This window comes from Syngnathus leptorhynchus, chromosome 4, assembly GCF_054491065.1.
Source record: "Syngnathus leptorhynchus isolate UIUO chromosome 4, UIUO_Slep, whole genome shotgun sequence".
Taxonomy (NCBI): domain Eukaryota; kingdom Metazoa; phylum Chordata; class Actinopteri; order Syngnathiformes; family Syngnathidae; genus Syngnathus; species Syngnathus leptorhynchus.
In genome coordinates, this window is record NC_141198.1 from 16,307,462 (window position 1) to 16,334,162 (window position 26,701).

Below are 26,701 nucleotides of genomic sequence, written 5' to 3' on the forward strand. Positions count from 1 at the left end.
TGTACGGTTATCTTCTCTGACCTCATCAATTGCTACACTAAAATGATGCAACGATTTGCCTCTCATTATTATTTTTGTCCCTCTTCGCATGCAGGGAAGTGGACAGCAGGGGGCAGCACTGGCTCATTTGCCTACCCCTGACTGGACAGCCACTGGTCGCTCCACCTATGCTTCTTCCTCTCTGCTAATCTGCGACTTTGGCCGCTTTAGAGCGCCTCATTATCAGCCATGAGTCACCAGCCAATCACAGAGCACACTTTACAAACATATCGATTGAGTAGAAAGCTCACCAGGCAGAAGGTGACGTAAACCTGTCCGATGTAACGCGAGCCTTTACGGAGCCAACTTGTCATAGGTGAAAATTGTGAGTCAGTGCTGCGAGTGACTTCAATTTCCTGTCAACAATATTTCGTGGTTTTAACTGTCTCAACAATCAATACTTTGGCTCACCATGATGAAAGCTATGATCAAGTTGTCAGTGTGTCATCCTACTGTTGACATCATTGAAGGAAAACATGCATCTTCCATGTTTGTGAGGACTTTTCAGCTTCTTGTTCTTGTGGGGCATCACGGGAACCCCTTATACACGGCCCTGGATCGAAACCCCTGGTTATAAGCCTACATGAGTACAAATACGTTACTGTCCTTAAGAATTGATTCTTCTGATGACCTTTGACTTGTATGACTCTATGTTCGTTAGCTGGAATGCGCGTGCAAGACATAGCCCCCGCTGCTGCAATGTCCGTGCGCGCGCCCTTTCCCCGCGGATTGACCAATACGGAGCTCCCGCACTACTCAGCCAACCAACCAACCAGCAGGTGGCGTGCGACCATCGTCTGGATGACGTCATGTGCTAACAGCTGGTCGATGAGCCAGGGAGAGAGAGAGAGAGAGAGAGAGAGAGAGAGAGAGAGAGAGAGAGAGAGAGAGAGAGAGAGAGAGAGAGAGAGAGAGAGAGAGAGAGAGAGAGAGAGAGAGAGAGAGAGAGAGAGAAAGGGAGGGAGGGAGAGGAGGGGGAGGATGTAAAAATGTAAAGCGGCAAACGGCGAGCTGCACCGCGGCTCGAGTCCACGGCCACGAACACTCGGAACCATGTGGAGGGTGGACTGCTGCCCCGTCACGAGGATGCTGCTCTTCATCGTTTACACTTTCCTCTGCGTTCCTGGGGGTGAGTACACTGCTTTTTGTGTGAATCTGAGAGGGGGGGGGGGGGGGCAGCCAGGCAGGCGGGCAAGGTGTTGGTGTTGGAGTCTCGCGTGGCGCTGTTCATCTGGTCCTGGTGCTGAAACGGAGCCGTCGATCAGCAACCCTTCCGAACCGCACTCCCGAGGTTTTCATTGCCTACCGCTTGGCGGGTTATGTTTTTTTAGGACACGATTTTATTGTCTCTCTTTTGCTTTTCACGGCGCTTTATTCAAGTTAGTTCACAATATAGATCTCAAGTGACATTCATAGTGAGTTGTCATAAGCAAACAAGTCAACTCCTTGTATTGTGGGACCTGATTTTTTTTTTTTGCTCCTCCAGAGATTAGGCACAACGTAAAGGTGCGAGACCAAACATGTAACAAAGACATCAGCTATGTAAACCTTTTGTCTTCCTTGTGCGGCGATTGGGGGAACCCCCCCCCAAAAATGGCCGTTGGCATTTACTTCTACAGTTTGGGAAAGCTGGAAAAGGGGCTTACTCCTCTCCTCAATTGGATTGTGAAGTGTGTTCAGTGTTGTCCACAAGCCCTGCAAGCTACTGGATAAAGTTGAGACAGTCTCATGTTTAGACGACATGAAATATTTCTATTTGATAATAAAAGCATCACTCTCTCTCTAGACACTTCATCTAAAGATAATAGAAGGACAGAAAGATCTTAGTTCACAATTATCTGTCATGTGTTCATTGAAATTTTAGGTGTCATAAATGCTAGTTGTGTCTTTGTATTTGATTGACACGTTGTCAGAGAGAGTAAAAGCATCCACAATTGTGCTCTCATCCATTTGTGTATCGGAACGTATGTTCTCTACGGGGATATGTCGTGTATTTGTCGGTATTGCGTAGTGATATCACATTTTGGAGTGTGTTTAATGAGAACAAAAAAGCATCAAATGAATGGCCACTTGCTGCTGGCCACGTTGACCACTGGGGGGCAGTATAAGGCCACCAGACAGGCATGTTACTGAACATGAGTCGATGTTTCTGCTCCTCCCGGAGGATAAAGAATATATACCAGTGAGCGTTGTCATAGTGAATGTCTTCATGTATTTCTGCACCATTTGTTCTTAAATTTCGACTGCTTTAGTTATATATGCAATTAGCATTATGTGTTATCATTATGCTAGCAGGCAAAAGGCTATGGAGTTGTTTTAAATACACAACCCGTAATACTCCTCGTTTTATGTTCACTTTAAAGTTCTCAAGCTGGGAGTGGCTTTAAACAGCTTGTCCAGTGCCTTTTTTTTTTGTTTTGCACAGCCCCCACCGTCGGCGGAAGATTTTCAGTGGGCAGCAAAGTGTTTATAGCCGGGCAATAAAAAGAAGAAAAACATTTCATCCGCAGGGTGCATCCATCTCAGGTCATATAATATATATCGATAAAATGTTTCTTTCATCAACACCGACCCGTGACAACAATTTATTTTCGATTTTTTTTTTCTTTTTTACAGGGCATTAAGAATTCATCGTTGTCACGTGAACATTTGTCACACATTCCGATACATGCACGATTACAGAGAAGGTTTCTCTAGCTCATGGTGACGATTGGTAAATATTCCTCCTATCAACCCGACAGCAGAACAAATGAGTGGACACGGAGCAGGTGGCTAGACAGGCGGTGGAGTAGCAAGTGGTGGGCTGGCGAGGTCAGATGGAGGAAAAGGTGTGGCGGAGGCGGGCAAGGGACTCAGCGGGATGGTGGAGTCCAAAATATGGCTGCTTTGATCTTGCCTAACATCTTGATTTTTGGTTCTCTCATGAATTTGCCTGAATGCAAATTATTTCTCTTTGGACAAGTGAAAAGAGGGAATTTTTCATGTATAGGGAAGCCAGCCAGATCCAGAGCACAATAACAGGAGCTTGGGGCTTTATACGGGGATCAGAGTTTAGCTCTCCACAACAAGATTGCTTCATTCTCCTGAGTTTGCCGGCCGGGTTTCAGCATTCAAGGTTACTTGTGTGAGAGCCGGTGTGTGGTAAATTTTCTCCTTTTACGAGTCCACGTCAGAACAGGCTGCTGAGTGCGTGCCTCGATTTTTCCTCCCTCCACGTTCCGATGGAGGCAAACAGCAGACATTTTAGCATCCTTTTATTAATGTTCGGAGGAGATGCATTGCACAGCAATTCATGTTTTTTTTTTTTTTGCCCACCTGCTGACTGCGTTAAATGCCAACCCGGCTCGTGCGGATAATGTGCCAGATTACACCTGTCGCTTGATCTGCTGCTTTTATATGCAGAGCCTCGGCTGGGTGTAATCCAAGGATTTGACATTAAGCGGGACGCCATTGAGCACTCATGCACGTTTAAGAAAGAAAGCCTATAGCACAGTTGTCCAAACGACGGATCGGTGGCTGGCTGTATGTTTTTTTTTTTTTTAGCAGCCTGCAGCATGCGGTGAAAATAACATTTGACATAGCTTGTGACATTTTTTTATCCTCCATCGCTTTGTAACTTCATCATATTGTGGATTTTCTTTTCCACTCAGACTTACAAGAGATGAATAAGAAGTTTTATGTCACACTTAATTCGTCTAAAGTTCCACAACTGCAACATGTACGGTAAAACATCGTTGGCTAATTGAATTTAGCCAAACACCGCTAGCTGCGGACATATTGAACAAGGCTAAGAAAATAAAGATCAGAATTGATTCACACACATCTTGCCATTTGCCAAAACTGACCCCGAGCCACACGACACGGAGCGGCTAACGCTTTCGCCATTTAAAACAACCCGCTAATGCTAGGCTCTCATTTACTGAGTCCCTCCCGCCTTTTAAAGACACACGCATTCAGTTCCTGTCACAGATACGTGACTAATGCAAGGATGTCAAGTCAATAGGACTAGTTTTGATTTAGCTCCACCCATCAACATTTTGGTGTCCATCTTCTCAGCTGTTGTTTTTTTCTTGGCAGATTGCCTTTTTGCAACCGAATACTTCACCCGAACGCCTCGTAAGCTCAGTGCTTTCAACTCCTTCGCCAGTGTGGAACTCTTCCACTTCAATGTGCCTGACGACACCATGATGGCCGTATGGAACCTCATTACCTTCAAGGAACAAGGCGGTACCTTCGGAGACAGCTGCCCCAATCGCAATGTTACTGTGTAAGTGAACAAAGTATTGATTTATTTCGATTGGAAATGCTTTTTTTTTTTTTTCCTGGCGGAAAGAGTCGAAGCTTTACAATGAAATATATCGCGTGTCACTTGTCGAATAACACGAGTGACAAGTGAACGTTTGACGTCCTCGTTGTTTACCAACCGGAGCCGGAAAGTAATCATGAAAAATGGACTGTGATTGACAGGTACTTCAGGTCCGGCGCTCCTCCGGTAATCAACCCCCTGAGCACTCACTTCCCTCGGGATACGGTCGTCCCAGGATCCTTCGCGGTGACTCTGACCTGGACGCTCCCGAACAGAACCACTGGAGCGTTCAACGTGACCAGCCCGCTCCCTGGGGACTGGTTCCTGGCTGCCCATTTACCCAAGGATGAAGGCAAGATCTCAGTCAAGGTAACAGTGACTAACTTCACACTGTCGGGCGCGTCCGTCCGTCCGTCCGTCCGTCCGTCCGTCCGTCCGTCCGTCCGTCCGTCCGTCCGTCCGTCCGTCCGTCCATCCATCCATCCATCCATCCTTCCTTCCTTCCTTCCTTCCTTCCTTCCTTCCTTCCTTCCTTCCTTCCCTCCTTCCCTCCCTCCCTCCCTCCCTCCCTCCATCCATCCTTCCTTCCTTCCTTCCATCCATCCATCCTTCCTTCCTTCCTTCCATCCATCCATCCATCCATCCATCCATCCATCCATCCTTCCTTCCTTCCTTCCTTCCTTCCTTCCTTCCTTCCTTCCTTCCCTCCCTCCCTCCCTCCCTCCCTCCCTCCCTCCATCCATCCATCCATCCATCCATCCATCCATCCATCCATCCATCCATCCACCCATCCAATTTCAATATCCTGGCTTTTGTAGCATCTACATGATATGCGAGTCGCCGCAAGATGTGCGAGAGAGTCGCCCTCATTTAGCCAACAGCTTTATAACGGCGGTAATCACGTCAGATAAATCCAGCAGCTCCAAGGACAAAATTAGCTGTAATTGAATCATTTGTTGCTTAGTGACAACTCAATCACAGCTTGTGGTCACTCTTTTGAATGTCAAGTCTCATCTGCAGACATTATTCTGCGCACCGCATGACTTTACAAATCAAAGAGCAAACACCGCAACAGGTATCCATAGTAACGTACACCGAGGTACAATCGTTTTTATAAATAAACCATTCCAATTATTAGTCACCGCAGAGCAGATGGTAGATTTGGGTTGATGAACTTTAATTTGGGATATTATAAGCTCGTTATTTTGCCGATCACGAGCGAGTGTCAAGTGTTTTTGTCGCGCCGTCGTCCCGCCCGTACGCAAACGCTCGTTCCTCTGACGACCGAAATAGATTCACGTCCGCTTGACTGCTTTTATGACGGCTTGTCATCGCCGCAGTGGCGTCCATAAAGGTCTGGAGGGAGGCGTGTTTTAAGGATGTGTTGTTGTTATTATTTTTCATCCCATTTATGAGCTTTGCTACGATTGGACCCAAGTGAAAGACCGGCTGACCGCTTGACCGAAACGTTCCCCCTTCCCCTCCGGATAGAAATATAACCATGCGGGATTAGAATTGCCTTTTTGAAGTGTGCACTAAAAATATTAACAGCGATAAAATGATAACAGCATGTATTCAATCGTCTTTCCTTTTCCAAAATCAAAGTCCCCTAAGAACAAAATTTCTGTGGTTTGCAGCCCCAAACGTCAAAATGCTTCAAACAATATTTGACGTTCTAATTCAATGATATTAAAATAAAAAAAAAGAATATATATTTTTGGTCACACTTAACGGGGGAAAAAAAAAAACCCTCACGTCCGACGTCTTCAAAGAGATTAGTATTCTGTCTTGTGCTGGAGAAACTAAAGAGGCAGAACCGTGTCTGAAGAGTTTTTCTTCATCTCATCGCGTCCGTCGACGTGGTCACATCAGCACCAGCTGATTTCCATTGCAGGCAATTTACCTGCAGCCGCCTCTGTGTTTGCTTGTGCCTTTCCTTTGTGGTCTCCAGCGGCCTACGTAAAATACCTCCGCAGAACACACACTCACACACACACAAAATCATGAATGTCATCGGAAATTGCCTAAGACGTGCAATCGGCTCGGTTTGGGGACGCCGATGACACACGGCGGAGATGGAAAACTCCGCTTTTTCGAAATTCTGCTATCTGAGGCCATTTTCCACCAGGCGAGGAATAATACTTACACGCCTGCTTGCGCGCACACACATTAACAAAGTGGAATAAATGCTGCCATAGTCATCTGTAATAGGAAAATAAAACACATTTGGAGGTGTTGTTACCGCACACATTACACATCTTCCAGCCAGCAGCTATGTAGAATTAATTTAAAAGTTTCATTGAAACTAGTTACAAATGATCACACTTGTCAAATTTTTTGCTCGCAACACAGAAACCAAAAAGGATCCGGCTAAGAATCTTGTAATTACTTGAAAGGCTCAGGCATAGGCGTTGGTGGATTTAATTAGCTATTAATATCATCCAAGTCATCATCGAGTCAGAACAAAAAATGCTAACTACCAACACCGCTAATGTCTCTTGGAGTGGGGTGGCCCTTACAGTGCCTGACTGATTTTTCATGACTAACATCATTAAATGCTGAATAAATTGAAATATATGAGAAAAGGACTGAAAAGCGTTTGTGGGTTTTTTCCCATGACAACGTAGCATCGCTTAGTGTGCTAACATTAGCCGGTGTTAGCAAGAGCAGAGCTGTTGTTAGCTCACCCTCCATGTTTCGTGCTCATTCATGTTGGTATCATTTATTTGAACAGTTTCAACCTCATTGACCAAAACCGTCCTGGCGCATAATGGTGCCATTTAATACGGTCTGCTTTAACTGCTTATCAGCCCAGCTCGCCGCCTCCTGATTACCCATCATGCAAAACTCGGCGTTCAATGAGGGATTTAATGGGAGGCCATATGAGATGGGAAAGATATCGAGTGTGTAGCCCAGCGTCGGGCCATCCTGTCTTTGTTCTCCCACGTGTCGGGTTCCCCTGATAAACAATGAGACACAACAATAGCGTCACACATTTTGCCCCCTCACCTAACTGTTGATTCATTTGTTGGGCCATTTGCTAGTGTAGTGATTCACATCGCTGAATTTGCATCTGGCTTTTATGAGCTTTCACAATATGGTTGGGTTGATAGACCAACGTGGATGGATGGCTATTTTAGGATTCGTACGAGTATCGCATTTTTGTCTTGAGCTAATTTTAGCAACACTTAACTGACAGGCTTGTGTTAGCTTCTCGAGCTGATGGCTGGCTGCATCGCTAGATGAACATGTGATTGGTGTAATTGGAGGCCTTCAAAAGCCACCGGAGCGTGGCTCGGAAATTTGAAAGCCGACGGGCAGGCTGTAATCAATCAAAAGGGCGCCATCATTATGACTACAGAGAGTGGTGGGAGCAGGGCTCGTGATCGCTTGACAGGAACTAAAGACCTCATCGGGCATTCACACCTGTCCGACTCGTGACGCCATGTTCCTTTTCAAACCGATTTGCCGGCTTCGTTTCACAGATCGACGTACGTGACATCCTCACGGGACGCCGGTGAAATGGAGGGACGGGGGCCCAAAAATGTTATTAATCCCCAGAGACCGACTTGACGCTCTCATGCTCATGGAGGCAGATGGTCTGAATGATAACCATCTTTTTTTCATAAGCCGTCATTGAAAGTCTGTCCGTGCGTCCTTTTTGGCGTAGGGTCTGTCCGAGGAGTGCCAGTATTTGTTCCAACCTCAGCTCATCGTCCAGAGGCTCGTTGGGATCCCCGTGCTCTATCCGGGATACTTCATCGACCAGATGATCCCCGCTCACAACAGATCTGCTCTTTACAAGTAAGTCGGCTAGGGCTCATTGCGACCACCCTCTCGATATTGTGATTGCGAATTAAAATAGGATTCATATTTCAAAGAATTAAATAATATATTTCGAAAAATGTTCTTTTTTTTTTTTTTCTTCCTGAATTGCAGCCTTTCTGCTACATTGCAACATTGACGTGAGCTTGGAGCTAGAAAGTCCACACATAATTGGGGAAAAAATAAATTACCTTAATGTTGTTACCTTTGAAGCAATATTTTTTAAAGTATCCCTTCAAAGGTTTCTAGGTATTTTTGGAAAATTGGCCACTCTTTTTGCAACCTCAAGAAAAAAAAAAAAAAACTTATTTGCCTCAGTTGGCTCCCCTATCTTATTACTGGAGTCTAGGAGTGCGAACTTGTTCATTAAAAAATGCAATTTTCTCTCCTTCTTTATTGATTTTTCTTTCTTGTAAAAGTTAAGTGTCAGAGGAGCAATATGAAGTATTTTACATTCTGTTTTTTAAATGACATTTTTTTTGCTCCACTAAGTAAGTCAGTGTTGGGATGACTCTTCCCAAGACAGTTGATGTATTGCTGGATGGAAGATTTTTTTTTTTTTAATGCTCTTCATCAATTGTGATCTAACGTCATCCACCAGAAAGGATAGATTTTATTTGCATATGGAGGGGGGGGGGCAGATTCAGTTTCAGTTTAGCGAAAGACATCTAAGCAAGCCAATACATTCATTAATAAACAATAACATAGTCAATAAACTCAATTGTAACCAATCATTCACTATCGACTATCGGTTTACTTTCCTAAGACACGAGATACCCTTTTTATTTTATGTACTTCAATGTTTTTGCCTCTCACCGTGACATCACGTCGCCGCGATACGACCGCTCTCTTAACCGTGTTTGTGTTTTTTTTTTTGCGTGTGTGCAGAGTGTTTGTGCCCAATTACATATCGACGGTGAAAGTTCAGCTGTTGAACTGCGGCGTCAGGAACAAGAGCGGCGACACTTGTCCCGTGGTGTTGAAGATAAGAGCGCGGGCGCCACCCGTGCATAATTCCAGCGCCCTCGACTGCCGGGAGTGGAGCCCCTGCGAGCTGGAGGCCTCGGCGGCCGCCTGGGAACGTTGGTACTACGTCCTCGTGGAGAGATACCTCACCAACGCCGACGTCTACTTCCGCATCGGCGTGCAGGTTACAGGTGAGAGCCGATGTCGACGAGGACACGCTCGTCGTGTGATTCGCCGCTAAATATTCATTTTGGCTGCTTTGGAACAGTTTGACCCTATTACACGTGCACGTATTTAGAAATGTAAACATTTATAACCAAAACAGGATGTGGCTGTTTTTTGGGTGCTCTTCACGAAAGTGCTCCATATTGTTTTTAGCTTGCAAAGAACAAAGAGGTGTTGCGCTTTCTCAGCCCTGCGGGGCGGCCGAGGAATCTGCGGGAAGTCCGCTTCTCTCCCTCTGCTCGACATTGTACTACGGTTCACCTTGTCGCCATGGTAACGCGGGCACTAATTATTCACAGTATGTCTTTTCCCCTGCTGGACCAGCCTGATCTTACTTGACCTTTCGTGGGCTTAAATTGAAGAACCCTTCAGGATCATCCGGCGTGATGTTGGAGCTGTTAGACTTTCCTGAAGAGGGTGGGTGGGAGGGGGAGTAGGCTGCTCTTTATTATTTATTATTGTTGTTTTTGCGGCATATTTCACACAGGTTGCAGCCTCGGTAGAGTATCGGCCATTCGATATGCTTGTGAGTCAAATCTTTGGATTTGCTTTGAAGTCTTCGGTTAAAACGAAGGAAGCCTAAAATATGGAGCGTTTCGGTGCTCGATGGCTTTTTTTTTTTGCCTTTCCTAGCACCCCGAACAAATGACTTCAAGTCACGCAGAGACAACATTTGTTCAAAGTAAGGCAGGGCTTCAGCAACCTTTGACCCCCCCCGGGTAACGGCTGGCGTTTGATAGTTGCCATCCATGACCATTTTTTTGCAACGGGGCGCTTTATGCTGGGTGAAAGCACAGCGCTTGCAATTACTGTGAATCTCTGTCTCATTAAAAAGCTTCCTGTTTACATAGCAGAAGCCCGCCGAAGGGGATGATCCGCAAACGACTCTTTCTTGCAAAAGCGCGCCTTAATAGCGCATGTACAATAACCCAGGCTGTTATTGCCTGTTTGTGTACGACTTGCTATGGATTACCACCCCCGCTTTCACTCTCCTGCCCACAAGTAAACTGGCATGGAACATTTGGGAAGTTTCAAAATGCCCACGGACACCATGACTTTACAAACAAAACAAAAAAAGAATAAGAATACAGTGGTGCCTTGCGGTCCTTGTGACCCGACTTGTAAGTTTTTTTCAAGATACTCGCCGTCGTTTGGACGATTTATTTTTTTGCGTTGGCTTGCGAGGACGAACAAATTGAGCGAATGAGCTTACTTCACGATGAGCAGCAGTTTGGTAAATATTGAACAATTCATCATGAAAGAGGCTTGAAGATGTTTTTATGCTCCTAGTTGAAGTTTAATGATTCATATTCCAGCCTCTTACATTCACTTATAAGTATAGAAGTCTTCTCTTCTTCATTTATGTCTGCATGACTGTGTTATACTGCCTCCTTGTGGCCAGGATAGACACACCAGTAGGAGCAACACAACGAATTGGAATGCAGCGTTAAATCACGATGCACAAACTATTCGATCCGTAGAGGAATTTTGACGTACTAATAATGAAGATAATTATTGGTGTCTTCTACTGCCCCCATGTGGCCAAAGCAGGCAAACTAAAAAGAGCAGCTCAACGACCATTCAGTTAACGCAGTGTGAAACATGTTTAGTGTGTTCAATTCGATTTCATGATCTTATTTAATTTGATCAAGTGCCACACGCGGGACCCTGGACAGCTCAAGCAAATAATTTGTCGGGCGTTTGATTCCCTTCTCTCTGCCGTCCCCAGATTGCAGCAAGTCTAACGCATCCAAGGAGCAGTCCCCTGCCAGCTCATCCATGAACATGCCGCAGTCGTTCGGCACGGCGATGGCGCTCTCCTTGTCCGACAGCCTCTCGGCGGCGGCCCCCGGAGGCCCGTGGTACAACGCCACTCGCCCGCAGGCCTCGGGGGACAGCGTGATTTACCTGGCTCCCCCCACCGACACCAACAAATGCTGGCCCATCCGCCCGACTCTTCGTAACGAGCTGGACACCTTCTCGGTGCACTTCTACGTCTTCTTCGGTCCCAACATTTCCATTCCGCCGGACAGAGCGGCCGTGTTCGCCATCAACCTCATGCCCGTCTTAGACAGCGGCGGCGTTCTCAACATGGAGCTGAAGCTCAACACGGTGAGTCGTGTTCTGCCACCAACTCTGGCTCAAATGCAAAAAATGTGTCAGGAAACGTTGTTAAGTTGTCCTTCAGCTGGTAATGGCATTAACAATGCACCTGCAGTGACTCCGGAGTTCTCAAGCTGGGGAGCTGCCAGATGGACTTTTAATAGAAAGCAGTCAGTCAGTGTTGATATAACAAGTGGATGACACATGCAGTCGCTGCTGAAAACTTTTTGACTGTTCCCTTCAGACGTAAGCCTCCGCAAGATGCCCTCCCTCGCTTTGGCAGATTGATGGATGGACGGATGCCATTTCATATCTTGCTACGCGGCGCGCAAGTCGGCTATTAGGATGGACTGTTGACGCAACATTAGGTGCACCTGCACAGTCTAATGAAATAGTGACCGGGGCCGTATCACACGTTCAGGAGAAACGGAGAAAAGTCAGCAGACCGGTTTTGAAGCAAACAATAAAATAACCACTCATTGAGGTATTTTTATTTTTTATTTTTTATTTTTTAACCAGTGCAAAGGGATCTCTGGTATCAAAATGACAGTACAAAACGGATGTTATCGTTTCCCAAAAATACACTATCACTAAATTTGCACTGCATATCATTCGAAAGCTGAAAAGACGTGACTGCCATCTAGTGATGCTTGGTAATATTACAATTCAAAATGACACGATATTTGCATTTTGGATTTCATGCTGACATTTTTTTTTTGGACATGTTTGGGATTTTCGCAGGGTTTTTCCAACCATTTGACTCAAAGCAATTCTGAGGTAACTCTGTTTAGCTTCATGCTACTGTTCAATGCAAAACGCCATTGATGAGCTCAATTATAGCATCGGTGTCACAGTTTTAGTCCCCCTACAAGCAACAGGCAGATGGCACGAGCGTAATCACTGGCATATATTCTTTATCCTCTCTGAGACGGATGACTATCGGCGACAGTATGTTTTTAGCGATTAGCCACCAATGCTAGTACAGGTGCAGTACGCAGTTTCCCTCGTGTTCCGTGGGCCATCGTGTGATATGCAAACCGAGTGAAAGAAGGTGCACGGTTGAAATTGATCATCTCATCTAAGCGGCCGCAAGAAAGCAAACAGGCCCCAGTGCCTTTTCCTCTTGCTTCCTCTCCAGGAAATGAGATTAATGGACTGAATAATTCATTGGGAGCTTTATTGACTGATGTCACCGAGTGACGGCGATTACTGTCACCTCACCGACAGACATCAACGCTAACCCCCCCGTTCTACTTTTTACCGCCTTTTTTTTGCCGCTCCCCTAATATCCATACGTGTGGAACGGAACTCACGGACGTGATAAAACCTGGCCGCTTCTACAAAAATTGAGATGCAGTCTGTCATGCTTTATTATTTGAAAGACAAAGCAAGTCATGATGTGTCACTTGCTTGTCACGAACCGACCAGATTTGCAGTCCCAAAAATGACAACATCTTGTCTGCATTGCGTCACTCTTTAGAAAGAACCGCGAAAGCGGATGTCGCCTGCCTTTAAAAAAAAAAAAAATTATACTCCTGTTCATCCATTTAATCTCTTTAGATCCAATTTTCAAAGTTTTCTTGAAGTCAGGCTTATGTGCGCTGTAATGAGTTAGTCCTTGGCACTCTCTATGTCTTATTAGCTTTTGTACATCCCACTGTGTTTTTTTTTTTTAATCAGTGATGCACCGCCTTTGAGAAACTTGTTTAGCAGAAGGTGTTGAACTGAGTCAACACAAATTGGTGAGAGTCCTGCAAAAGCCAATTTAGCCCCCCTCCTGCAAATCACATTGACGGGAATGCGTGTACATTAAGGAGCCAAATGAAAGTTGATTTTAATTAGTTTGGGTAGAGGAATGTGCAGGGGTGGTTCTTTGCCTAGCTCCTTCTTGCATCAGTTGCCTCTGCGGCGCGTGCTGGCCACCAAACGCGGCGAATAAAAAGAGAGGCCGTATCAAGCTGGCATTTATCAAACGCAGAGGTGTCAGAGGGACGCTGATTAAATCGCGGCTCAGCCGTTCGCCCGATGGATTCGGCGGCGGTGAATGGATTACTGAGGCAAATGTTCACCCAAAAAAAAAAATAAAAAAAAATGTTGCTTTAGAAATACCGGCGAATACAAACGCAGCAGTCAAATATGACAAATGGTATTTAGGAGTGTGTCTCAAACATCTTTTTCGCACTTGCGTAACTCTTGGATGGACAAGAATAGTCGGGTGCCCCCGTACTGAGGTCACCAATGTCGTTTTTATTCGATGTCACGTCATCCTCTGGCCATTTCATCGCGCACGGACGAGAGGCGTCCTTGAGAGCGAGAAACGGCGGTCGTCTCCTTTTCAATCTAGTCCTTTTATTGATCTGTCATTTGGTTCTGTGTGGCTTTATATTCTCTTTTAAAATGTTAAATCAAAGACGCCGTAAACGCGGCGAGCCTCGTTGCGTTGTGGCTTCCAAGCCACACAGAGTGAGACTTTTCGCAGGTCGCTGTCATCCAAAAGTTGTCGGGTAAAAGCGCAATTCAATTTCAACTTTTGCACTTTGTCGCTTTGGGAGGGAAACGCAAGTGTAATCAAGGGAGGTGCGGGGACTCGTTATGGGCCGAGTTTTGAAATTGGCTTTGATTGAGTCGTTCTATCGAGAGATTGCGGGCCAGATGGTGAGTGGAGGAAGCACCTGGCAAAATGTCTGCTGCCTCTTTTCATTCATCAACGCTTAGCCATACTGTACGCTAGGCTCTAGTTTCCTTTCCTGCTAAAAGGTGGTTATCAATAAATGACTCATCTCGGGACCACACAGCCAAGTTTAAGGCGGGATGAGATTGGAATCGGATGTCTAGCTATTCATTTTCAGCAGCACTCAGGCGCCCGATCTGTTTTGGGTTTTTTGTCTTCGTCCATTCAACTTGATGACGTTTTCTCATCTGGTGTGTTACAGTCCACGCTTAAAGACAGGAATGTCACCGTCCATGGCTGTCTGACTCACGGCATGCCGCTCTTCCTTTGGCAAAACTCTTCATTGAAATGTGAATCAGGTACGTCCGAGTCAGCAGAAAAGCAATCCCTCCACGAGCCACCGAGGTCTCGACGCGGCAATTACAAGTGAACAATGCTCTCGTTGTACAGAACGACTGCGGTCACTACAACTTTTGCTCTCTTGTAGATTCCGTTGCCAGCTTTTTCCTCTCCGTGAACACCTCCACGAATGTGACCAAACTCAGGATTCCGTACCCTCAGACGGGCACGTGGTACCTCAGTCTGCGCTCTCTATGTGCCACACAACACGGGTAAGATTGCTCACACGTTGTTTTCGATTTCCCCCGGTGTCAATGAAGTACAGCGGAATCTCAATTGAAAAGACTAATAGTAAAGAAGGGTCATCTGTTACTCTTTTCTGGCCTGAAAAAAAAAACCATTCAAGCGCAAAAGGAAAGTTTTGTACAGTTTTGGTGGGCTGATAATGCCCACCGCAGTACAAAATGGTTGGAAATAAACAACAACAACAAATGGAAACTGTGTGAAACGTCACGAATAAGTTAAGCTAACGTATACATGCTTCCCATAGCTTTGATGCAAACATTGCCCCTTCCAACATGGCCGCCACACAAACACATCTGTTCGCCGTATTTCGTCTGCACTGTATATTTGTCCGTCCATCCGTCCATCCATCCATCCATCCATCCATCCATCCATCCATCCATCCATCCATCCATCCATCCATCCATCCATCCATCCATCCATCCATCCACCCAATCGTGCAAACTACACAGGAAGGGGATTCGAATTCAGATCCTCTTGACTTTGAATCTTCCCCGTGACTGTTATTTACAAGTGCAAAATATTTGGAACCAGGTGTTGACTGATACTCCTGAATATTTAACAGCATGTAATCAGTTCTTTTGGCTTGGCCTCAATTTCCTCCAGCCACCGAGAAGAGACAATATTTGTTGTCTATTACCGGGTGACAATAATTAAAAAGACAAACAAACATTCAATCAATACGGCTTACCTGCAATCTAAATACGGATTGTTTACCAAGTTCAATAATTCAACATACTAATGATGTCCGCCCCATTCTCCTTCCGTTTTCTCCGGCGCACTAAATCGACGGTCACGCTTTCAAAGAAATTCAGTACAAACAAGGTTTTTCCTCAGGGTATTAATAAAGTTATTTGGAGGAAGTCAAAAGAAAAAAAACGAGAGGACATAGTTTCTATGAGGTTATCATGAAGGAGTCTCAGTATTTTTGGTCACTGAGTTGTTTAGTCTGCGCCTTAATAAAAGTGTGAAGACAATTGAATAGAGCGATTTTTGTTTTGGTTTTTTTTCTCTCTCCAATCCACTCGGGATTTGCAATTCAGTGGGAATAACAGATGGTGAGAGCGAGCCGAGCTGCGCTATAAAAAATAGGCGTATGGCAATCTGGCATTTTCACATATTTTACGTGCACTTAATTATTCAGGTCATGTGGAAGAGGTAGTTGCCAGTGACAGGTTTGCTTCACAACTCCAATTTAGTTGATTGATAAAATGTGAAAATCAGCAGGCCAGCAGCTGCGTCAATTTCATATAAATTTGTGGAAACGGCAAAAGAAGAGATTTGTTACCTCCTGTCGTTTCAATCGGCTTGATCGATTGTACGATCTGGCAATTAGTGAAGTGACAAATGTAATTCTCGTCCACAGATTGTCTTCAAAAATGATTACAAGTAAATCCGTTGTCTCGTTTGTTTCTTTTGTGGTAACAGTTGGCACTTTGTTGGGAGGTCTACGTGAAAAAAACGATCGTCTGTTTGTACAATTCAAAAATGAATAATTCCGCTGGAGACATTTTTAGGTCACATGCATATAAAAATAAACATTTTTGCATGAAAGTTGAAGGATGAATGAGAATGCCGGATGAAAAAAGTCACATGAAAATGTGGAAAACTTCTACGAGTACTTCAAATTACTCATGTTTTTACAAAAGGTCGACAGTGCTAACCCGCTAATGGCTCTCAATCCCCAAAATGACATTTCCTGTGACCTTCCTATAATCTGATAAAATCCAACATAGATCATTATCAACTACAGGACAACATAAAAAGTCCGCCAGTAGAAAATTCAGCCCCAACAATGTTAAAGCTAAGCTGTTCTTATTTGATGGTCAACCACTAGCAGAACGTGTTAGCTTAGCATGCTAACTTCAAGCATAACAATGACTTTTTAGTCAACAATGAATTTTCATGTGAGGATTCTTCACGTTAAAAAAAAAAATCAACGTGAATACTTTGTGTTTTAATGTTTTTTGTGGATGAAGATAAAATAATACAATCAAAAGACATCCTTTTGAAGACGACATTTAATTATTCAAATCATGAAGTGCTGGGAGAGCGTTTGAAAAAAAAAAAACTGTCTTTTCAAATTAGACGCTTGCGTCTCACAACTAAAACAACAAAACCAACTCAAGCTTGTTTTGTATTTTCAAATACATTGCTTTGGGGAAAGACAATTTCAATTGCGAATGATTTGAGTTTGTCCTGCAATGAATTCATTTCATTTCTCCAGGCACCACTGTAAATTGATTCATCTAGACCCCAAAGACCTAGTCACGTGCTATGCTAATGCACCACTAAAGTATTTATTAACTTTGGGAATCCACAAACACTGTCCAGCTTCAAAGTATTTGATTTATAGAATAGATGTATTTTTCTGACCGAGTTGAATCAGAGGACAACCGTGCTTTTTCAAAATGTCGCTATTTCTGCGTATTGCAGTTTTGAGGCCTGCGCTAACATCACGGCCGAGGTGTACATGCGCGCTTACCTGACGCCGTGCATCAACGACTGCGGCACGTACGGACAGTGCAAGCTGCTTCGCACCAACAACTACCTTTATGCCGCCTGCGAATGCAAAGCAGGTAAGGACATCGTTTGGATCGCATTATGCAAATTGCTTTTTTCCATTTCAATCAAATCATCCTTGTTTGGATATTTATTATCACAAGGAACAAATGAAATACACTTTCTTCTATCCATGTGAAAAATAGCTACAAAATGTGTTTTGTACTGATTGCCAGTTATTATTCATTCATAATTAACACTTAGCAAAATATCGGCGTGCCAAAAGCCTTTTTCATCAAATATACAAGTTTACGCGGGGTAATGGATTGTCGACTTTGTTTTATTTTCTTATCAGAAAATGCATCACGCGGTCGGCCGGCTAGGGAAGGAAAATTGTTTTGCACGACTGATTTGACGATCCGCTGATGAAATTTATCGGTTTAGGTCATAGAGCGGCTGATGCTAATCTTTTTGATTCGAGCAATTTGGAAAGTACAATTTTGGGGGGAAAAAAAACAAACGCAAAAGTGCTTGATTAAGAGCAGCTCTGCAATAAAGTATGAGCTTACAGCGCTAAACAAAGCTTTGTCCTTTGAGGATTATTCTTGAAATCCTGCTTTGATTGCCGCCTTATCAGCGGCGCTAAATTCATGGCGCTTGCTTACACGCGGCTCAGCTCGTGCCCCCGGCCTGAAATTCTCCATTCAACTGTGCTCACAAATATTTAATTCGCGCCGTCTTATCCAATTTGCCTCTTGATCGGGATCCAATTCATGTTGCGCAGAGGCCATCTCACCAGGAGGCTCTATTGTGCCGGCGAAACAACTTCCCCAAAATAAATTGCTTCTTTTGCAGAAAGAAAGAAAAGACGCCTTGTTTACAAGGACGACCTGATGACCAAATAGTTGATTTGATTTACAAACGGCGTTACAGACTACAACGAGGCTGGGTTGTATTCCTTAACCGCTTGTTAGATAGCTGTGGATTTCAAGCATATTGAGTTACTGTTAATTGGGTTCATTATTTTAGACTCAGCAGATTAGCGTGAAGATTGGAAAACACAGAAACATTTTGACCTTTGAGATTGTCTATATCATCTGGTTTCATATTTGAACTTTGGGTTTTCTTTTTTTTTAGGTATTTATTTCTGTCCTGCTGTTTGATCTATTTGTTTATTTACATATCGGATTTGATTTACATATTATTTTGTTTTATTTTATTTTATTTTTATTTTATAAGAAGTAAAAAAAAGGTCAACAACTAAACCTATTTGTTTATTTTATTCTCATATTTGATTTGATTTACATAATTTATTTAAAAAAAAAAAAAAGAAGAAAAGCCAACAACTTACCCTGGTGCTCTTGTGTTTGCTGCGCATGTCAGGCTGGGAAGGCTGGGGCTGCACGGACAATTCCGAGGCCTACTCGTACAGCTTCCAGCTGCTCTCCACCTTGCTCCTGTGTCTCAGCAACCTCATGTTCGTCCCGCCCGTGGTCATCGCCGTGCGCAGCCACTATCTGCTGGAGGCCTCCGTCTACATCTTCACCATGTTCTTCTCCACCGTGAGTAGCGACAATCAAGCCCACTCTTGAGGGAACTTGCTTTGACATCAAATCAAAGAGTAGTGTATTTTAAAACGCAGGCTGAGCGAACGTTGAATCGAATATGTCGGTCGAGCCATCCGTCCATTTTCTTTAACGATTATCCTCCCGAGACTCGCCGCTAAGCAATTTCAGCTTCATTTTTGTTCATTATTTCCAACGCCGTCTTCACGTCTCGTAGTTCTACCACGCGTGTGACCAGCCGGGCATCGTGGTCTTTTGCATCATGGAGTACGATGTTCTGCAGTTCTGCGATTTCCTCGGCTCCCTCATGTCAGTGTGGGTCACGGTCATCGCCATGGCGAGGCTCAAGTCCATCATCAAACAGGTAGGTCTTTTCCGATTGGCCGGCTGCTTTTCTTGACTGCCTTTACTGAGATTGGCTTTTTATTTAGACTAAAGCCTGATGAACTTTCAAGAAAAGGCAGATAAGTGACCGCTAAGGAGGAAAGAAAATCAGCTTTTTTTTTTTTTTAAGTGTCTGTCTCGTAAACGCAAAGATCAATACCTTGGCCTTTGTGATTGTCTGCTTGTTGACATTATGCGCTGAACAAACACTAACAGGTGCAACTTCTCCGTGGGTCACCGTGCTCCTGCTGTGAGCCAGGATGCTGTGTGTGTGTGTGTGTGTGTCTTCAGAAATGACTCGAGAAAGAAAGGGGGGGAGGGGAGAGCGAGTGTACGAACATCTGCTGTCCTCTAGAGTTTTCCTTTTTGCTGAGCGCTGCAGTCCGTAGCCGCTAATCAAATGCGCGTCAGGACTGGCAAGTGCAACCGTGTGTGTGTGTGTGTGTGTGTGTGTGTGTGTGTGTGTGTGTGTGTGTGTGTGTGTGTGCAGCAAAAGACCTGAGAGCAACGGATTGTAAATATATACTATAATTAAAATTTCACACAAGGACTTTGAAGCAACCTCAAGGGAGCCGTTCATCTCGACTGACTCGAGCGCTATCAATCAGTATGAATCAAATATAAGATTTGATGTCTCTATCTTTTACTCTTTTTTTTTGTCGTCGTGTCCTCCGGTTTATCCGTTCGACGGTCGCATTGCACTCGATCGAAACGCCGAGCACGAAAAAAGGACCCACTTGTTCGGAGCTACGCTAAAGTTAAACTCATTTGGATCAAATGAGACACAAAGATGACTGACTTTTAATTCATCGACAATCAATCGTTTTTTGGGGGGGAATTCTATTCAGACATACTATCTTGAGCATTGACCTACAAAAGGTCCGATTCCTGGTTAACGGCAAAATCCAATTTAACGAGTTCTCCTGTAAGTGAATTGACACCGTGGGGGCGCAGCTTCATCCAACACGTGTAACGTGTAAACGACAAACAAAAACAATCCAGCCACTCCAATCCTCGGCAGCTCGTCCATCACCATGACAGATAATGATTCATTAAGGCGGCCGGGCTGGATGCGTGTCGGGCCGGCGCTCGTGACCCGGCGCTGCGGCATGACTGATGACTGCTGCCGCACGCCGCCGCTCCCCTCCTCCCTCGTCCATTCCAATTAGTTGTGTTCTCCTGCGGGCGGGTCATCCTTTCCCTGCTTGAAAAAACAAACACCAAATGTCTCCTCACGTTCCCCCGGCAGACACAAACGCAGACGTCGGGCGTGTGCGGCATATCTTATCGATTTTCCTTCCTCCCCCCACCCCCCCCCCCTTCCCACTCGCACTTTATCTTTTCCTTACATGCTTGTGGCTTTGTGTCAAATTGTGAGCTTGACAAAAAAAAACTTAAGCTGGTTATTTATAGAGCTCGCTTCACGCCCTCCCTTCTCTCTGCGCTTTTGTTTTCCTTGTGGTGATGGGCCGCTCGCCATGCAGAGGAAGCTGCTTGTTGAATTTGTTAGCGTTGCATTTTACAAATGTCGCTCCTTCTCTGAGCGTGCTTGTAAGGCAAGTCATCTTTTCTCATTGAAGTGAATGGAAATGCTATTAATTAATTAATTGATGGTGTGACGGGGGAAATATCGCACTTCATAAAACGATGCTTTATGAAAGCACAGTAATAAGAATAAAATGTCCTTTTATAGTGCCTCCAGATGGCCTTGGCACGAGACAGACTGTTCACCGAGGAACCACGGCACCTCTTAACGTTAATGTTAATGGCGCTGAAGATAAAGAATGTTGTTCTATTTTTTCTCCAGGTGCTATATTTGCTGGGGGCCATGTCCCTGTCCATGGCTTTGCAGCTGGACCGTCACGGTCTGTGGAACCTGCTGGGACCCAGCTTGTTTGCTCTGGGCATCATGGCAGTGGCATGGGTAAGGCAAATATTTACTCTCCAGACGACTTTTTCTTTTTTTTTTTAAACTGCGCCGTGCCTTTGCAGCTATTTGAGATGTACTGCATGCCCTTGCGAAGTTTGTCATGGTAATTGAAGATCAGAAATTAGGCACTATAATAATTGGAGATCTTTTTAAAATTTTTTTTTACTTTGAATTATTTCATTTGATTCATTGAATTTTATTTCTATGTTTTATTCTATTTTTTTTATATTTTCCATGATAGTTTGAAAAGCTAACCCTAGTTTGAAACCCTACTTTGAAACCCTAACCCTAGTTTGAAACCCTGACCCAAGTTTTAAACCTCAGTTGAAAACCCTAACGCTAGTTTGAAACCCTGAACTTAGTTTTACCGGATGCTCAATGTGTGTGTTGGTTCATTCCCATTTATTTCCATAAATTCCCGTCCATTCCCATGGGAAATTCTCCTCATTCGAAAAGCAGGCGGCGGCGGCGTAACATTTGTATGTTTGGTTTGAAGCTAATACCGTCGTGGGCGTTTTTGACCGCAGCGACTCTCAAGTTCCTCCTGCTTGTAGGTGTAATCCGTCACTTGGGCTCACATGTGCACGGCGAAGAAGCGTGCCCTTCTGACCAATGAAGCAATTTCACATTATCACTGAGGGGCTTTTAAAAGTTCTGCAGCCTGTGTGGGTATTAGTCATGGCTTACGGTTCCATTACAAGTCATCTTGTGCTTTAACTGACTCCTCTCTCAGACCTTATGTGCTCTCTGAACGGGGAACCGAAAAAAAACAACCCAAAACAGACGTTTGAGCTTTATGCTTTACATTTACAAAGCATCTGCTAATACCGAAGGAAAGGGGTGAGTAGCAACAATTGAGCTAGCTAGCCAATACTGGAAACGAACCATCCTCTCGACTTCCATTTAGCAATATTAAGTCTGATAAAATACTTCAACGGGACATATCGTAGCACAGCATTTCATTTGATTAACTTGACGTATTTTAGCCGAAACGAGTGAGGCACCAAATCCTGACTAACAGCCGCTCGGTTTTCATAGCACCCTCTGGTGGACAGAATGAGCAACAGCAATCAATTGCAATTGCGCTGAATGTAAGCGGAAGCGCTTGCATCAGATCAGTGACACGTTTTCTTAGATTGGATTGTGCAAAATCATCAAGTATATTCGCGTGCACGCCGCCAATTACTTTTTCAAATGTCGTCCGACACGTGTATGCAAATGTTGCGTGATATCCGCCGATGATATCTGCACAACACAATAGAATAACGTGCGTCTTGTCCGCGCTGATTAAAGCCGTTGCCAGATAGTCGAGGGATGTTGGCGCGGCAATAAAGCACACGGCGACAGGTCACGATAGCCCAAATTGAACGAAAATGTCGGCATGGAAAAGTACTGTGATTAGGTCTGCTTTTTAGTCTCGCTTCCATATAGGCTGCGTCTCTCCGTTGAAAACGAGCTTCCTGATTTAACAGACAGTAAAACACAGCAGGGTTTATTATTATTATTATTATTATTTCCTTAACCTGACATGTATTCGGCATGCTCATTTAATGGCAGCCGTTTTCCGGCTGGAATCCATGTAATTATTCTGCTGGCTCGTGGGTGCTCTATATCTGTCTTCTCAATCCATACCAAAGCGCCTTGGGAGACATATAATGCAAGCAATCAGTGTTTATGAAGTGGGAATAAAAAAAAAAAAAAGAAGACAATACTGTAATGTGGAGACGGTGTTAAGAGAAACATAAAAAATCCACTTGGTCTGGGCCACTTTTGAACGGATGAGAATTTTCCATATTAATCTTCAAATGACAACAATGAGGCGTAAACAACAAAATTCATTTTGATAAAAGATGGAGAGCAACGAGCAAAAAAAAAGTCCAAAACATCAATCCAATCCGGAAATCATTTTTTTCATATCTGGTTTTTCATTATTTGTACTCAAATGTCTGTTGCTTAAAAATAAACCAGGCTACTGTCGACGCTAGCTGTTAGCATATCAATGCGAGTATCGATACCAGCCAAGGTATCTCGTACTCGTGGCGCATTTGTGGCTATTTTGCAAACAGGAACTAGAAAAAACAAATTATGACCGCTGATAAACCTTGTTACACAATCAAGTGAAAAAAAAAAAAAAAAACATTGTCCAGACGCTGAGCAGCTGTATTTTTTTATTTCCCTGCTCCCATCAGACGGTGCGCACCATCCGCCGGCGGCGATGTTACCCGCCCACCTGGAAGCGCTGGGTGTTCTTCCTGTTCCCCGGCACGGCCATCGCCACGTCGGCCGTGGCTCTTTACGCCTTTGTGGAGACGGAGGAGAACTACTTCTACATTCATAGCATCTGGCACATGCTGATCGCCGGCAGCGTGGGCTTCCTCCTGCCGCCCCGAGCCAAACCCGACGCCAAGGTGACGCCGCTCAAACGCAGGCGAGGCTGCGGCTACCAGCTGTGCGTCAACGAGCACGAAGAACTGGGCCTGGTGGACCCGGCCATCATCTCCATAAACAGCATCTGCACCAGCTGATGAACTCCCACGCTTGCACTCTCCCTCCTCTTCTTCTACCTTTTGGTGACACTTCATTGCCTTCTTTGACTTGGGACGTTCACGCACGGGAAATAAGCCACAGAACTCGAAGAACAGATGTAAATACTTTTATGCGGATAATAACGACGCCTGGTCGTCTTCTTGTTGTCACGGTTACCGCCGTTGTCCCTCGTAAAGCGAGGCAACGCCGCACGATTCGGCCGCTCGACTTTCTCGTGGGAACTCTTCTCGCCACGCCGTTTTATTGACATTACGTTATCTCAAAGCACTTCACGCATCAGAGCGGGTCAAGAACCGCACTCCCCAGACATCATCGAGTGGAACCTCGATTAAACCGGAACCAACCAGATTCCTCAATTCAACGGACAGACGATGGTGTCCGATTAACTTAAAAGGCCCCTCGGTGAGTTCCAGAATTTCCGCACAACAGACATACCCTGGTCACATGTTTTTGCCTTGGGCCGCCCCCCATGAGCGGTAATAGTCCCGTGTGATGTCACGGATTATATTCGCTGCAACCTATCCCGGCGACAGAAGCAAGCGAGGTCAGTCGTTGAAACCCAAACAGAGACTCTCCACGCTTTGCTTTTCAACCGGCGTTCTGGTCACTCATGAAAACGAATTGCCGAAGCCCGGTCACTGCCCGCCAGTCAATTTTGGCGTGCCCCCCCCCCCCCACCTTTGGCCCTCCAGCTCACCCGTGACCCTAATGAGGACAAGAGCGGTAGAAAATTGATGGATGAGTGCTCCGTGGCAGCGTGAGCCCGATCGATTTCGACTCCGCTCGGTGCATCGGGGGCGGGCTCTTGAGCGATGGCTCGGCGGGGGCGTCGCTCCGTCCACTTTGGCGCTTTTGTAAGTTACCATGGAGACAGGCGCAAGTGTGTGTATAGTCGTAAGTCGTTCTAATGAAGTACGGTACACGCGCTTGTTTGTGAATATGCATTCAAAGTTAAGGCTGCTATTTGACGCTGACTGTACAACTGCTTGTGTCGGTTATTTATTCAAATGGGCTTTTTTACATTTTACTTACAGGCTTTTTGCCATTACGAGCTCCTCACAACCTCCTTTAACATTTCCAAGCAAAAAAATGTGACTCTGACACAATTCATCAAGCTTTCTGTTCAATTTATGCTTTAACCAATTTAAAGAAATGACTGTCGTACAGAGCGATAAGACAATTTATTTAGTTTTTTTTTTTTTTTTAGGGGTAACTTGTCCCAATAGTGTCACACCAAAGGAATTCTCATTTTACCAAAGGTGTATAAGAGTTATTGCAAAACCAGAAATTCAAAGCCAGCGTTACTTTGAAAAATATCACAGTGAGAATTAATCTGTTGAATCCAATTTTATTGAATCGAAAAATATTCTGATTGAATATTTTAGAAGCTCTAACTGACAATTTATCTATTAAAATGTCATTTGATTGACATTGTAAAAATTGATTGGAAACAATTTTATGTTCCCCGAGATGCCCTTTTGGGATTCCCCCCCCTCACTTAAAGTTAAAGTTATCTTGCATTTGAAAAAACAAATCTACTGTACCTCACACTTTGAAAACCACTGAAATGGAGTGAGAAAATATTTGATCATTTCTTAAAGGCAGGTTGTTGTTGTTTTTTTTTTAAAAAAATGATGATTTGGGATTGTTTTGCACTGAGACACAACAATGTCATGTACATTTTTTATTTATAACCTACAGCGGGTATCACAAATGTAAAGAAAAAATATATATATAGTCGTCATGTGGAATGTTAGACTGTCTTTTGCAACGGCAACGTACGCCACTTTGAAACGAATGTGCCGATTGTTCTCCGGGGAAAACAAATCCAAAGTGCAGCTTTCCTGTCGGGAGGAGAGCGAGACAGAGGCGGGCGGATCACCGCAGACCTCAAATCAACACCGGTTCGCCTTCCCTTCCCTCTCTCCCTCGACAGGACCTGTGTGACACCACATTCATAAAGAATAAATGTTTTTTTTTCTTTGCCTTTGGCTCTCACTACTGCTTTTCCAACAAGGCTTTTCAAAGACAATTGGCGACCCTAATGGAAGCCGGGGAGAGTGAGATGAGACGTTGCTGTCAACAGCTTCCTTGCAGAAAGAAAGCGGGAGATGAATAATTCTCCCGTGCAAGCTCGTATGTGCCACAAAGCCGCGTGACTATTTGCTCTTTTTTTTTTTTTTTGACACGAGTTGGTTTCCCCTGGGGAAAGTGACAAAAATATTTACGAGAGTTACCGCCGTTTTATTTGTTGCTGTGAATTTACAACCTGCACAATTTAATGAGATAGAGATGCGTCAAAGGAAATCCACATACAAATTTTATTTTTGATTGACAAGGTCATTATTGCGTATTATTGTTGTTTTGAATGGTGTAGATTGTAGATCCAAATCTGGAAGATAGAAAGTACGGCCTGATCAATATAGAATTTTTTTGATTCCGTTATCCGATTTATTGGCTGATTAATTTAAAAAAGTGCCAATTTTACAATAAATAATACCAGCGGATAAGTAAAAAAAGAATAAAAAAAGAATAAATAAAAAAAGACCATATCAAAAACATTTTGTTGAAATCATTTTCCTACTTCCACACCAACACAAATTTTGGTAACAGTCAATTGAGAGCACAACAATGCAACCAAGTACTTGTTATTCAAGGTCTGTAATCTGTACATTACATTTCCAAAAGAGAAGCAAAGTCCTTGTTTTTTTTTTTCTTACCAAAACTGATCACAAAAACGTGCAAAAAGCTATTTAACATCCTTAGTTTCCACTCTACAAAATGAAAATGTGTACAAAATAAACTGCACAAGTAAAGCACTGCGACAAGCTTTTGTTCCCATTTCTATTCTGCCTGCTGTATATTTCTCTGTCGTTATTACATTAAGGAATATGACAAGGTACAAGAGAGCAGGATGGACATTCAGACAGGCTTTCTTCTCTCTTCATCAAAGAAGCAGAGCTGAGTTTGAAACCCCAAGCCTCCAGATTCTGAAC

At 44.2% G+C, this 26,701-nt stretch overlaps 1 protein-coding gene across 1 annotated transcript; it reads left to right on the top strand.

The window, feature by feature from the left end:
• The first annotated feature begins 1,092 nt into the window (after positions 1–1,092).
• Positions 1,093–26,399, top strand: tmem8b (transmembrane protein 8B). Its single transcript, XM_085909988.1, has 13 exons — positions 1,093–1,168; positions 4,117–4,306; positions 4,507–4,714; positions 8,016–8,149; positions 9,059–9,327; positions 11,091–11,473; positions 14,398–14,494; positions 14,623–14,746; positions 17,214–17,356; positions 18,663–18,841; positions 19,062–19,208; positions 21,036–21,152; positions 23,348–26,399. Exons 1-13 carry the CDS (start codon positions 1,093–1,095, stop codon positions 23,681–23,683), a joined length of 2,403 nt encoding a protein of 800 aa, XP_085766114.1. The 3' UTR covers positions 23,684–26,399.
• The last annotated feature ends 302 nt before the right edge of the window (positions 26,400–26,701 follow it).

Excerpts from the sequence above, each read along its gene's own strand:
- tmem8b (XM_085909988.1), top strand. The coding sequence starts at position 1,093 with ATGTGGAGGGTGGACTGCTGCCCCGTCACGAGGATGCTGCTCTTCATC. Across the intron at positions 4,715-8,015 it reads AAGGCAAGATCTCAGTCAAG|GGTCTGTCCGAGGAGTGCCA; the intron begins GTAACAGTGACT and ends TTTTTGGCGTAG. Across the intron at positions 19,209-21,035 it reads TCAAGTCCATCATCAAACAG|GTGCTATATTTGCTGGGGGC; the intron begins GTAGGTCTTTTC and ends TTTTTTCTCCAG.